General features: G+C 38.0%; 2 protein-coding genes across 2 annotated transcripts in view; both read right to left on the bottom strand.

The window, feature by feature from the left end:
* LOC100369099 (uncharacterized) overlaps positions 1–14,141 on the bottom strand; it is a 155,864-nt gene that overhangs the window by 43,612 nt on the left and 98,111 nt on the right. The gene's annotated exons all lie outside the window — the stretch shown is intronic.
* On the bottom strand, positions 25–14,056 carry LOC146746145 (uncharacterized). The gene is made up of 14 exons (XM_085499463.1): positions 14,044–14,056; positions 13,727–13,879; positions 12,297–12,512; positions 11,568–11,672; positions 11,004–11,148; positions 10,299–10,516; positions 8,978–9,196; positions 8,558–8,664; positions 7,460–7,613; positions 6,851–6,950; positions 5,556–5,722; positions 4,672–4,887; positions 98–4,443; positions 25–42 (listed from the first exon to the last, which is right to left on the bottom strand). Exons 1-14 carry the CDS (start codon positions 14,054–14,056, stop codon positions 25–27), a joined length of 6,177 nt encoding a protein of 2,058 aa, XP_085355589.1.

Below are 14,141 nucleotides of genomic sequence, written 5' to 3'. Positions count from 1 at the left end.
CAGGTGTACAATCCATGCAGTCACTTATCTCCACATTACCTTCTGTATTGGAGTAAGTACCAGCAGGACATGGAGTTGGAGTGTGTGATCCCTGTACGCAGTAGAAACCAGCTGGACATAGCCCATGGGTTGGATCAGGTAGATGTTCTCCTCCATCACAGAAGTATCCTGCATCACATAAACCATTTGGCTGAGATCTTCCCCATTCCAGACAGTACATGCCTTCATCACACTCCACAGGGTAAGGTGAACCAGATGGACAGTAAGTTCCTGGCCAACATTTACCACCAGTGTAGTTGACTAATGGACAAGTACATTCAGAAATATCAGTAGCATTGCTGAATGGCAGTGGAGTACTAGTATATGACCCACCAGTACAGTACCATCCTTCACTGCAGTTACCTGAGGTATATTCTAAACCATCACTTTCACAGTACTCTCCAGCAGGACATTCCAAACAGTCTTCTAAGGCATCACTTCCAGTCACTGGATTATACGTTCCCATTGGACATGGATACTCTATATCATACCCTGTTCCAGCTGGGCAGTAATGACCTGTTGGGCATATAGTGTCTAAGTATGTTGTTGCATTCTCAAGACAGTAGTAACCAGCTTGACAAAGCTCACAGACAGGTCTCCCTGTCAGCTCATTGTAAGTTCCTGGAGCACAGCCAATTGGATCAGGTGATCCAACAGGGCAATAGTGGCCCACTGGGCAGATGGCCCCATCACCTGTGTGTCCACCATTGGGTTCAGGCATGTTGACTCCATATCTGCAGTAGTACCCCGCTGAGCATAATCCAGTCACATTGGCACTGCCCGGTTCTTGACAATAGTATCCACCATCACATTGCAAACATTGATCTTGTTCATAAATACCAAAGATTGGATTATAGGTTCCAGATGCACAGAGTTCTAAATCTGCACCAGTTTTCGCAGGGCAGAATAACCCAGGTGGACAGGGATCAGCTCTATCACGATTAACACAGTAAGAACCAGGTGGGCAGTCATAACACTCTGATGCCATGGAATGGTTCATATAAGTTCCATTTGAACAATACGTATGACTTGGGGATCCTTCTTCACAATAAGAGCCAGGTGGACATATATCACCAGTAACACCATCTCTAGGTGTTGGGGAACTAGCTGATCCAATACAGTAGAAACCTTCATAGCAGAAACCAGATACATCTGACAGACCAGTACCATTACAGAAATATCCTGGTGTACATGGAAGACAATCTGATGGGCTACTTTTCATTGGATCAGGTTGGTACGTTCCAGCAGGACAATCGATTGGTTCTGGACTTCCTTCTGGACAGTAGCTTCCAGCTGGACAAATGTCACCATAGGATTCATTGACAGGATTTGGATCTACTGCTCGTATGCGACAGTAATAGCCAGCTAAACATGTTCCATTGGGTTCAGTGAGGCCAGACCGCATACAATGCATTCCTGGATAGCAATCTGTACAGTCAGCTTCACTTGGAAGTTTATCACGATCTCCAAAGGTACCTTTAGGACATGGTGTATACCAGGAGGCACCAGCTTCACAGAAGGTACCTTGTGGACAGGGACCACCAGTAGCATCAGCAGGTTCAGGTGTTGGGGTGGTCGCATACAATACACAGTAGTAACCAGCTGCGCATATACCTGTTGGTGTTGTAATGTTTTCAGCCTCACAATAATGCCCCTCAGGGCAAGGTCGACATTCTGCTTCACTTTCCAGATTTGTAGTGTTGCTGTACGTACTGACAGGGCATGGAAACTGACGAGCTGTAAGTGTCCCATTGGGACAATTGAACCCAGCTGGACAATCTTTTGGTGTTACAACTCCATGTGATGGCGCCCCAATACCACTTTGTTCTTCCTCAATTGCTTCATTCTGATCGCAGTACATTCCAGCTGAGCATTCAATGCAGCTGCCTTGTCCTGGGAGTGGTTGGTAATACCCGGACATGCATGGTGTTTGGTCTGGACTACCTACTGGACAGGCATGACCAGCCAGGCATTCATTACCAGGTGGTTGAGCAGCTGTGGATCCCTCTGGACAGAACCATCCCTCATCACAATCTCCATTAGGTAGATCTCTACCCCATCCTGTGCAGTACATACCAGCAGTACAAGGTATACAGTCATTGTGGAGATGGTTAGCATAACGATCAGAGAAAGTACCAGGCTCACATGGTTCTGGGTAGGAGCTTCCTTCAGGACAATAGTGACCCATTGGACACATATCGCCAGTTGTTTGATTCACTGGATCTGGGAATATCGTACTTCCATTGCAGTAATAGCCTGTCGTACAGAGTCCACTTTCAGCATTTAGTTCATCATCCAGACAATAATAGCCAGGCGTGCAAGGAATAGGTTGAGATGATCCAGCTGGGCAGAACGAACCAGCATAGCACATACCTCCAGTAGACTGAGCAGGACAATGACATTCACTGCTATCATTTCCAAGAGTGGTTGGTTTATCTTTCCATGCCGCTAAAGAGCAATACCATCCAGGTGCACAGAGGCCAGCAGGTTCTTCCATCCCTCGGAATGGACAATATGTTCCTGGTGTGCAGAGCTCACAGTCATCAACACTCTCACCTCTTGTGCGGTTGTTGTATGTACCATTGTTACAAGGATATTGAATATCAAATTCGGTGTTAAGTGGACAGAAATGACCCACTGGACATTCTGTGATTGTGATGCTTCCTTCCTGGCAATAGTAACCTGCTGGACAATCTAAACAAGCACTCTGTTCTTCAATGGGATTGTAAGTACCAGCAACACACTGAGTAGGAACACTGCTACCAATCTCACAATAGGAACCAGCTGGGCATGGTCCACCATTCACTGATGTTTGGCTCGGTCTGGAACTATTTGATCCAAGGGTGCAATAAAAGCCTGCTTCACAGAAACCACTTGGGTACTCCAACCCTGGCACCTCACAGTAGTAACCTTCAAGACATGATTGGCATTTAGATTCTGATGTAATTCCAGTTTGGTTATTGAAAGAAGATGGAGGACATGGTTCAGGCTCAGCAGTTCCAAGACTACAATAGAATCCTGGAGGACAGATATTAGCATCACCCAGAGATAACAAACTCGGCATTGGTGAATCTGAGCCACTTCTACAGTAGTAACCAGCATCACATTGACCAGACTCCACTGTTGTATTCAATTCATTACAATAATAACCACCAGTGCAAGTGGTACATTGGGTCTCATTCAACAGGCCAGTCTGTGAACTGAATGTTCCAAAAGGACAGGATTCCCATACGTGTCCAGTACCTTCAGGGCAGTAGAATCCAGCTGGACAGTCTTGAGGATTAGAACCACTAGTGCAGTAATGACCTGACGGGCATCGCAGACAAACTTCATTCAATGTTGTATCAGTGTATGTACCAGGCTCACATGGCAATGGTTGACTTGAGCCTGCTGGACAGTAGTGACCAATTGGACAGACATTTCCAGTGGTTCCGTCTGTTGGTGTTGAGGTTGACGCACTACCGCTGCAAAAGTACCCTGCACTACAGTTCCCTGCCGTTGTTGACATACCATATTCAGGGCAATAGTCTCCAGGTGTACATCCTAGGCATTCATCTTCAGATGTTAGACCCAAGGTTGGATTATACGTTCCAGGCGGACACAAAGTTGATGTATTTGAACCAGATGGACAGTAGGCACCTTCTGGACAGATGTCGCCAGTTGTTCCATCAAGAGGCGTTGACATGTAAGCTCCACTGATGCAATAGTAACCTGCTGTACATTCACCAGATGGGGCTGAGAGGCCTTCCTGACCACAGTAATATCCACCAGAGCAAGGAGTACATTCATTGACAGAAGTTAGCTGAACCCTGTCACTAAACGTCCCATTAGGACATGGAAACTGTACAGCATACTCAGTACCATACACACAGTAATGTCCAGTTGGACAAGGCTGTGGATTCTGTATGCCATGAGAACAGAAAGTATCATTCTGCAGTGTAGCGTCACAGTAGAAACCAGATGGACACGTCTTACATGTGGACTGCTCCCACTCATCCTGGTACTCTCCAGGAATACATGGACTCGGCTGCACACTACCAATTTCACAATAGTGTCCAGGGGGACACTTGTAATCTTCTGGACGACTAACATTCTGACCACCAGGACAATAGAAACCAGCATCACAGAGATCTGTAGGTTCTGACAAACCATTATCCCCACAGTAGGAACCAGGCAGACATAGATTACAGTCTTCAAATGCTGTGTTTCCAGTAGCATTAGTGTAGTATCCAGATGGACATGATACTGGATTGTAAGTGCCTTGTGGACAGTAATGTCCTGTTGTGCAAATATCACCAGTTACACCATCAGTTGGATCTGGTACAGAGGCACCAAGTGTACAGTAATAACCCATGTCGCATTCACCAGAAACAATGGCCAGACCAGCTGAATCACAGTAATGACCTATGAAAAAAAAACCATTTAACATTAGAATATTAAAATATATCAAAGAGAGGCAAAAACAATTAAAAAAATAAAATAAAATAATGGAAACTGCATGCAGTTGATGGCACAAATCCACTTTATTTATGTTTCATGAAAACAAAATGTCATCAACACTCCATTTTTAGACTAAAAACATATCTTTTTTTTGGACCAATATAAGCATTAGTATTATATAAGCCTACTAACCTGGTGAACATGGTGTTGGCTGACTTGATCCACCTGGGCAAAATTCACCTGGATCACACTGCCCACCAGTGGCATTGTTAGGACAGTAACAACTTGATGTCATGTTATTATAGCCATAATCTGTTGGCATATCAGACCAGGCTCCACGAATACAGTACCATCCTGGTGAACAGGATCCACTTGATGTAGACAGTCCAGGTGTTGCACAGTATTCACCTAGAAGAAAAATGTAATTTAGCTCATTATCGTATGCACATATTAACCAAAATAATAATTTGTTTACGAAGAACCCACCACAGAACCTTCTATTGTCATATATTCAATAAAATTAAAGCAGGGAAGTCGTCACCTGCGCATGCGTCAGATGGCCATAGCGTGTCATTGTTTACAAACAAGTGTCTACCCATGAGCCTTTGCATTTTTAGCATGTGTTGTTCGATTGGGACTCAATTCCTGCACCTGTGCAGGTGATGACCCTCCTACTTCAATATTTTTAATAGAAACAAGTCTACACCAAGAAATACAATGTATATATACAATTTCAGAAATAAGCCTAATACGAGAATTCTGCTACAAAAATAATCCAAGATGGCATTAATGTTACTTATAGATTTAATTATGACAAAGATTGATAAATGGGAAGTGACACATATGGAGCATAGAGCAGTTTGTGCTGACTTCTTTGGTACACTGAATATGAAACTGATTGTGTTTGATAAAGTTGAAATAAATTACACAAGCAAACTCTAAATTCATAATCAAAAGTAAAGTTGACAAATCCAACAACACAAAACAAATGACTGACAAACCATCAACAAGGAGATGTTATTTCTAATCTATTCCAACTATAATAATTATTTGAGATGATATAATTTTTTTTTTACCTGGTGGGCATGGTACACAGTCATCTAATGATTGCTTTCCTGTCACACCATTGTAAGTACCAGCTGGACATGGATACTCAGTAGCAAACTCTGTTCCTGCTGGACAGTAATGACCACTAGGACATGGTGTATTAGAGTATGTGGTAGCGTTCTCTGGACACCAGTACCTACAATGTCAATGAGTGGAGAGGTGTAGGCTTGTTTATGTACATAATACAATAATTTGATATGTATGACATGACTCTATTTTATGATTCTATATCAAAATATTTTTTTTTTGACAGCTACAGAATGTGAATTTCTCTGAAAAATAACTAAAAATTTGTCTCATGTGATGCTAAAGTACCAATCTAGGAATAATAGTCTTGAAATGGCAATTGATGCAAAGTAATGATGGGAAACACTATTCATTTCTTGAAAGTATTTAGACAAAATGGCCATAAATTGTACAGTCAAGAATCTAATCATTTGACACCATAATTTTTCCCGCCAAAATTTTATATAATACGAGGTTATTAAGTATGCACGAAGACAGTACAGGGGGAATATCGACCAGTGCCCAGTGGAGGTCGATGCGATGATGTTCTGTCTTAGTGCATACTTTGAAGTATCCTTATAATAACCTTTAAGTTATTATTATACATCTTTTCCTTCCAAGGATACATCATGGGAATGCCGAAATCTTTGTGTGGAGTCCGTTCAGAGGATATGTGCGTAATCATTGCATATTTGGAATTCGCATTTCCTAATATGGTAGGATGCAAATACCCTGTAAAATACCGCAAAATTACGGCACGCTGCAACTTATGGTGTTACGATGACAGATGTATAATAATTGTTTTTATAATTTCTTTTTTAAATTTTAGACCAGACAGACAAAATTGGCTACATGTTTTGATTAAAACTTTTGAAAATATGAAAAAAAATTCCCTAAATTTTGTGAATTTGTTTTTATTTTCATTTTTAGCTTTTTTTCTGTTTCTTAGAAGGGAAAATTCATCCAAAATAAAATAGAATACAATTAAGGTTTGGTTTAAGTTAGTAACAAAGTTTGGCATGGTCAGAATTAATTACTATACATAATTACTGACCACAAAAGATTTAATCATAGAACAGTTGGACAACAGACCACATCTGCCTTTCTATAACTTCTTCACTGCTCAATAAATAATTCCCACACTCTATGTTTTTTTCAATTCATACATTACCTGCTTATCAAAAAAGCTCAAATTTTAAATATATCAGAATTTTCGGAAAACGCAGAACTGAAAGTCATAATATTACTGCATTCTTACCCAGGTTCACATTCAATACATTCAGCCTGCCCTTCTAGTGGATTATATGTACCAGGGAAACAACCAAGTGGGAAAGATGTTCCATTTGGACAGAAATGACCTGTACAATTAAACACATATACAAGAGTAAATATTAGGAATTTGAACTAAGGGAACACAATTCAACATTCAAAAGTGCATTGAATTAATGATGATTTGATGGTTTTTGTTTTTTTTAAAGTCATAATTACGATCAAGTCTGGAAATATAATTCCAGAATGAGAGAAGATAACAACCTAGAAGATAAGAGTATAGCAGAAACTAGCGTAGTGTGTATGCGGTATGATTATTCTTTAAGGAGAGGCTGGAGATCCATATGACAACAGATGGCACTTTTAAAACAGATCTGTGATATTCCAGGACGTTAAACTTCGTACACACACAAGGTTGCAACATTCATGGTTGTTAGCATTATTTTATGCTAAATTTTCACTTACTCCTTCACCAAGTTAGGAACCAATCATTGGACAGAAAATATGTTTTGATCAATTCATGACAATTAATATATATTTTGTATACTGGCAAGAATCCAGAGACAAAATATTACAAGACTGTTAAAATGGCACTAACCTTCTGGACAGGGTCCACCGGTGGAATCTACTGTAGGATTGTTAGGGTCCATAGCCCCTCTTAAACAATAGAATCCTGCATAACAGTCTCCAGAGGGCGCAGTTAACCCTTCATCACTGCAGTATGTTCCATAAAGGCAATCTGTACATTCAGCCTACAAAAAAAAAGGGAAGAATAAATGCAAATGCAAATTTAAAAAAACAATAGGATTCTTAATATTGAAAATTAACTGTTGAAATTGTAATTGTATAGAATTATTTATTAAGATACATGTGATTTAAGCCAGGGTTGACTTTTCCTTTATAAAACCTGCTATCACTGTGAGGGAACTGTTTAAGGATGTAGTAGAGGTTTTTTTCTTTGAAAATATAAAATTTACTTTTTTCCATATTCTCTCATACAAATATATGAAGCATGCATTTAACTAGAAAAAACAATTGTAGAGATGGTTTAGGAGGGTAATACACTTTGAATAAATCTGAGATACAGTGTGTTTTATATTTTTTGTGATTTTTCACGCTTAAGTAAACATCAGTATTTGGGGGTTAGTCCAGAGAGTTGATCTCGACTCCCAGCTGCTCCACGATGGTGATTTTTGGCATAGGTATTCTCTGGTAGCTGCTAATGAAATCTGGCAAAGATAGTTTGTCTACCACTTTGACTTTAGAAAATACGACACAACTCTCACCTATGTGAACTATGAAACAGGGAACCATATTTCAAAACAATGTTGACGATGTTTTTAAAAAAAGCATTATGAGGTAAATATCTAAGTCACGCAATGGTAGACGAACTGGGATATTAAATTCAAACCTTCTACCGGTATATTATCTCTGAATTCTGCAAACATCATTTCTGTGGCCTTATTTCGGTTTCTTCGAAAATAACACCTCTCTATTTGCACAGTGATCACGTGATTACATGGTTCCATTTTTGTTGTTGGAATATTTATTTCATATTATTTGAAAAATAAGCTTTCTAAAAATATACAACTTGATGGGATTCAAAGAATGTGTTACTTTAGAAACGTGCTATGCAATTGCAATAGCAATAACCTCTACTACATCCTTAAGTACTGAAAAGGTTGTGATAACTTACCTGTGCAGTTAATTTGGTGATATCACTGAATGTTCCACGTGGACATTTGTTTGGTGTTGAAGTCCCTACAGGACAGTAGTGGCCCTCTGGACAAATTCCGGCAGTTCCTATAAAACATAATAATTCAATACAATGAGATGAAATTGTGTTCTATTTCTGAATCAGCAATTTTCTTTTTCTCTGCCAAATGCCATTATATATGTACATGTAGCTATCCCAGAATTAAGCAGGACCAGTCAACGTGTGCACCAGTAGATCTTAACCAAGTTCCCTCAAATCACATAATAATTTCATGACTGATTCTTAGCTAGGGCCTCATTGCGGATATGAATCAAACTATTTCAGTTACATGCAAACAAAATATATTTTTTCCAGGTTTTGCGAAAAATAAGAGAAAAATACTAAATCTACATTTCTTACCTCTGAAGTTGAATTCTGGAGTAGGAGTATCAGATCCCTCAGCGCAGAAGTATCCTGCGTCACAGTACGCTGTTGGCGCGGTAGCATTAGGAGATGAACAATACATACCAGCTGAGCATGTCTGACATTCTGTTTCATTAGCTAGGCCATCATTGTTACTAAATGTACCAGGTGGACAGGACTGCCACACCCATCCTGTACCTTCTGGACAATAGTAACCTGAGAAGAAGAAAAAAGAAGAAATATTTATAAACTTCATTTTAGTTACTTGAACTTAGAAAGCTCAATATACTGTAAAACATGTTGAAAATGCGACATACTATTTTAACGAATTATGGTAAAATGACGTAATAGCGAAATGTTGATTTAGCGAATCTCTCTTGTCTTTGTTGATTTTCTGTTTTCAAAATAGTTGTCTGTCACCTTCCAAAACAAATGCACAGTTGTCACCTCCGTAAAAACAAACAAAATCTGTCAAGTGTAATTAGGAAGCGCACCAGATTATTACGTTTTCTACGTTGTTTACAAAGTGTGTGTGAGGAGAAAAAGACGTTGTTTGGCCGCCATTTTGAATTTATAATGAAGTCATTAGCAACATCTTAAATTAGCGAATTAGTTTTCTCTCTAAATTCGCTAAATAGACATGCTCGCGAAAAAGACATGTTTTACAGTACTATATAGTTGAGTGCCATCATTTTGCCTAGTATTTAAATGGATTTTTTTTAATATTTTTGTTTTGGACCAAATGGACATAATTCCTATAGTCTTTATCAAAATTTTAGAATAATGAAAAATATGAATATGAAAAAACTGTGTGGGTTTTAAAATTTGAGAAAGGGGACAAAAGTTGATTTTAGCACTTAGTGTTAAGGTTGTTATAGTGCAATATTATGAGGTTAGTATGAGGATACCTCAAAGTATGCATAAAGACAGTACACAGAGGTCGATGCAACGGTGTACTGTTTGAGTGCATACTTAGAGGTATCCTCGTAATAACCTTTTTATTATACATCTTTTCCTTCCAAGGATACACCATGGGAATGTCGAAATCCAAAAAGTTTAGAACAGAATCTGCGAACTTCTTTGTGTTAAGTCTGGTCAAACTATGGTGGCAGCCATGTTTGTTTTTACTATTAGAAGACGCTTATACGCATAATCAGTCCATATTCGGAATTCACATTTCCTAATATGGTAGGTTGGAAACACCTGCAAAATTACAGCACGTTGTAACTTATGGCGTTACAGTGATAGATGTAATAATAGTCTATTATATTCTATAAGCTAAACACAAGATAATCATTTTTTTGTAAAAAGTACTAACCTGGTGGGCAACGTTCTGGATCTAATCCAGTAACACAATAATGTGCCGCAGGACAGATCTCACATTCTTCAGCATGTGTGTTTATCATAAAAGTACCCGGATCACATGGAATGGGTACAGCAGTGCCTTCTGGACAATAATGACCAGTTGTACATGGTGCACCAGTTACACCTGCATCATCTGGTACTGGTGTCACTGCATTAGATGTACAGTAATATCTGAAATAAAATATCTCAAGTTAACACAAGCTACAAGTGATTCTTTGAATCAGAAATAAAGCAGAGTGAACAGTCACACACATCAAGATATTTGAAAGGCAATTGATGACTCTGTACTACCGATTATTGGGTGATATCAGGGCAAAATGGGGATGTACGTATTAATGGGCAAGATGCAGTCAATTGTAATATTTAAATAAACATCCCTGTCCAAATCAAAAGAATGCACACATAATGTATAACTGCGACTGAACAGGGACTAAAGAAAGAAGAGTTAAGTTTGAGAAAGTGGTGGAATTCCTTTTTTTTTTCATGATTTTTATTAAAAAAATGTGAAATTTCATGACTATTCAAAGCCTGGAAATATGATTTTTAGAATTCTAGTACATTCCAGGAATTCAAGGCTGCATGCAAACCCAGATATATCAGCACTATATCATTGTTTGACAAAACTTTAGCAGCAGTGTAAAATGATTAAATTATATACCTTGGTGCACATGGTCCTGATGGTTCCACTAAACCAGTTCCATTACAATAAAATCCACCGGTACATGGTTGGCATTCACTCTGTGCAGTCAAACCTGTACTATCAGACCATGTTCCAACAGCACAGTCATCTGGAGCTAGGGTTCCTACGTACAAAGTAACATTATAGGCATTATTTATAAACCGTTGTCCATATATGGGCATCTTGTGATGTCATACACATAGCTAATTATTTCTTCATCTTTCACATGCTGAGTTCATGTTCTGGGTTCTGAGCTCACTGACTGCTGTAGACAAAGAAGTGGCTTTGATGTATTGAGTATGCATCACTCTCAATTTAATTTCACTTTCAGACATTACTTTCCAAGACGAGTGGCGACTCCACTCACCTATCACACAAACTAAGACCAAGATCACTCTCAGTTTGTAATATTTTGAAGGGATTTAAATCGAACAGACCCCCCTAATCACTCAAGGAAGCTATTTTCAACTGCTAGTACTGCTGCTGCAACAACAGCAGAAATCACTCATTATTGATAAAGAAGACATGTCAATTAGTACATACCTTGTAAACAAAACTGTCCTTGTGGGCATATTTCACCAGTCACACCATCAGTTGGAACTGGAGAAGAAGCTCCTCCTTTGCACCAATAACCAGCAGAGCAATCACCTATAAAATTAATATTTATTAATTAACATTAATTTTACAACTCAGAGTCGTTTCCCTTGGATTCATCATTGAAACATCAGGGCAATTGGATCATAAGTATATACATCAACAATACTCTGTTTCCACCTTTCATTCAACATATTGTACAATGGTTATGCTACAAAGTCTGTGGTAGAAAATGTTGTACATTTTTGTATTATTTATTTCTACATCATTTGCATTATTGCAGTTAAAGTTACTCAATTATGCATTGCATTCCACCTTTTGTATCATCAACAGGTATCATCTTCTGACCAATATACATCATCAAATATTTGAATCGTGGTTGTGTAATGAGCAATTAACCTAGATTTGTAAATGTTAGACATTCAATGAGTTAGGAGGCTTTTTTTTTTTTTTGAAGGTCATTTACATTGTAGGTATGTTTGTCTAAGGGATAAGCCCCTTCAGTACTCTCAAAATGAAATACAGAAAAGTAAGAGCATGACATCTATTTTTATTATAGCATGTTTTTCAGCTAAAACAGCATCATATGAACAAATTTTGTTTTTAGCTTGTTCTGCAACTTTAAAACCGTTTTTAGATAAGAACATTTACTGATTTATGTGATGGAAGGACACTTACCTGTTACAGCGTTAAGTCCAATTCCTTGACAATATTTGCCTGGTGGACATGAATCACACTGATCAGCTCTTTCTAAATTCGGAGTGGTACTGTATGTACCATTTAAACACCCATACTGAGTGTCATATTCAGTTCCATTGGGACAGTAATAACCAGCAATACAAGAGTATGGAGTGTAGTCAACAACAGGGGAGTCAGCTCTGTCACAGAAATAACCTACAGAAAACAATTAAATTGGTTCAAACTTTATCATACCCAATAGGTGATTTTCCATTAAACTGTGAGATCTAATAAGTTATATGAAAGATGCGCACCAAGCATCAGCCACAAAAATCAAACGATTTGATTATGAACTAGAATTTTTTTACTTCGTAAAAGACCGACCTTTAACAGAGAAATATTGGGTCTGAATACTTTTACTTCATCAAAATAGCCTATCATTAAATGTGTACAGCACATTATTAAGCATGGAAATATCCCCCAAAATATTTTCGCGTTTGTTGAATCCATCGCGATATTTGATGCCACTACAATGCTATGACCTTTGTTTGTCCTGTTTTTATGTTCGATTTCTCGCAGTGAATGGAAAACGGTCTATTGGTTGAAAATACCAGCCTACTTTCACAAATATTATAAGTGAGTATAACTATTTGAAAAAAAACAAGCAGCCTATCGGCTGAGATAGCTCCGCTGTTAGCAATGCACATTTCAATTAAAGAACTGAAGACATCATTAGAAAATGAACAATATGAATAGTATCAAAGCAATCGGACTTACAGTTTTTAACAAGAAGTCGAAAATATCACTTTTTACCAAAAATGACAAAAATATTCACCAAAATTAGAGAATTGAAGATATCAACATGAAATGAACAAATCTAAGAGAGGTCTACCCAAGGTGCATATACACCAAGTATCAAAGCATTCAGGCTTGTAGTTTTCAAGAAGAAGTCGAAAAAGTAAAACATTGACACGGATGACGGACGACGACGGACAATCACTCATATGATAAGCTCCGCTCGACAAAGTCGACAGCGGAGCTAAAAAAAAATGGGAGAGGTTATATCAATGGTTTTTCTGTCTTGGGAACAAGAAGAACTAAGAATCTAAGAGAGAGCGCTTCTGTTGTTACCAAAAAACATGTAAAGTAAACTACATCAAGAAACTATGATTAAGATCAATGAATCTCTATTAAAGTTAAATTTTGAAATATAAATAATTTATCTATCTAATTGGATTTGGCAAGTCAATCAAAGTGAAATTTGAGTAAAATATATCATTTCATGAGACACTTATTTACTAAACAATAGTGAGTTCATGAAAACAATATATTTAACACAATCATCCACACAAATTTGATTTCATAATTTATATGCGTGTGCATAATTAAATAATAATAAACATGATATATAATATATCTGTTATTCTTACCTGCATTACAGACTTTGCAGGAGCCCTGTCCCTCTTCGTCTTGATAATAACCAGAGTCACAAGGTGTCTCTTCAAAACTACCAAAGTCACAATAAAATCCCTTACCACAAGGGAATGGATTACTCACATTATTACCACCTGGACAGAAATATCCTGAAACAGTAACATAGTGAAATTATAGTAACCTTGCCCACTAGGATTAATATATCCTTTACAATGAAAATAATGAAGCCACCGAAAAGTTGTTACACAATAGAACAGACCTTAGGAAAAAAAAGAGACCTGTTAAAGATATGTTTGTATTAAACATCACCTACTCTTTTTTCCCATTCTATTTAGCTATCCATGGAGGGTTTTAGCCGCTAATGTGTTAATTATTATTTTTGCTTCTTGTTTGAAATGTAGTACTTTTTTT

This window comes from Saccoglossus kowalevskii, chromosome 5 (assembly GCF_978046115.1).
Source record: "Saccoglossus kowalevskii chromosome 5, keSacKowa6.1, whole genome shotgun sequence".
Classification (NCBI taxonomy): domain Eukaryota; kingdom Metazoa; phylum Hemichordata; class Enteropneusta; family Harrimaniidae; genus Saccoglossus; species Saccoglossus kowalevskii.
The sequence above is the reverse complement of the archived record's forward strand: the minus strand, read 5'-3'. Positions and strand labels throughout refer to the sequence as shown.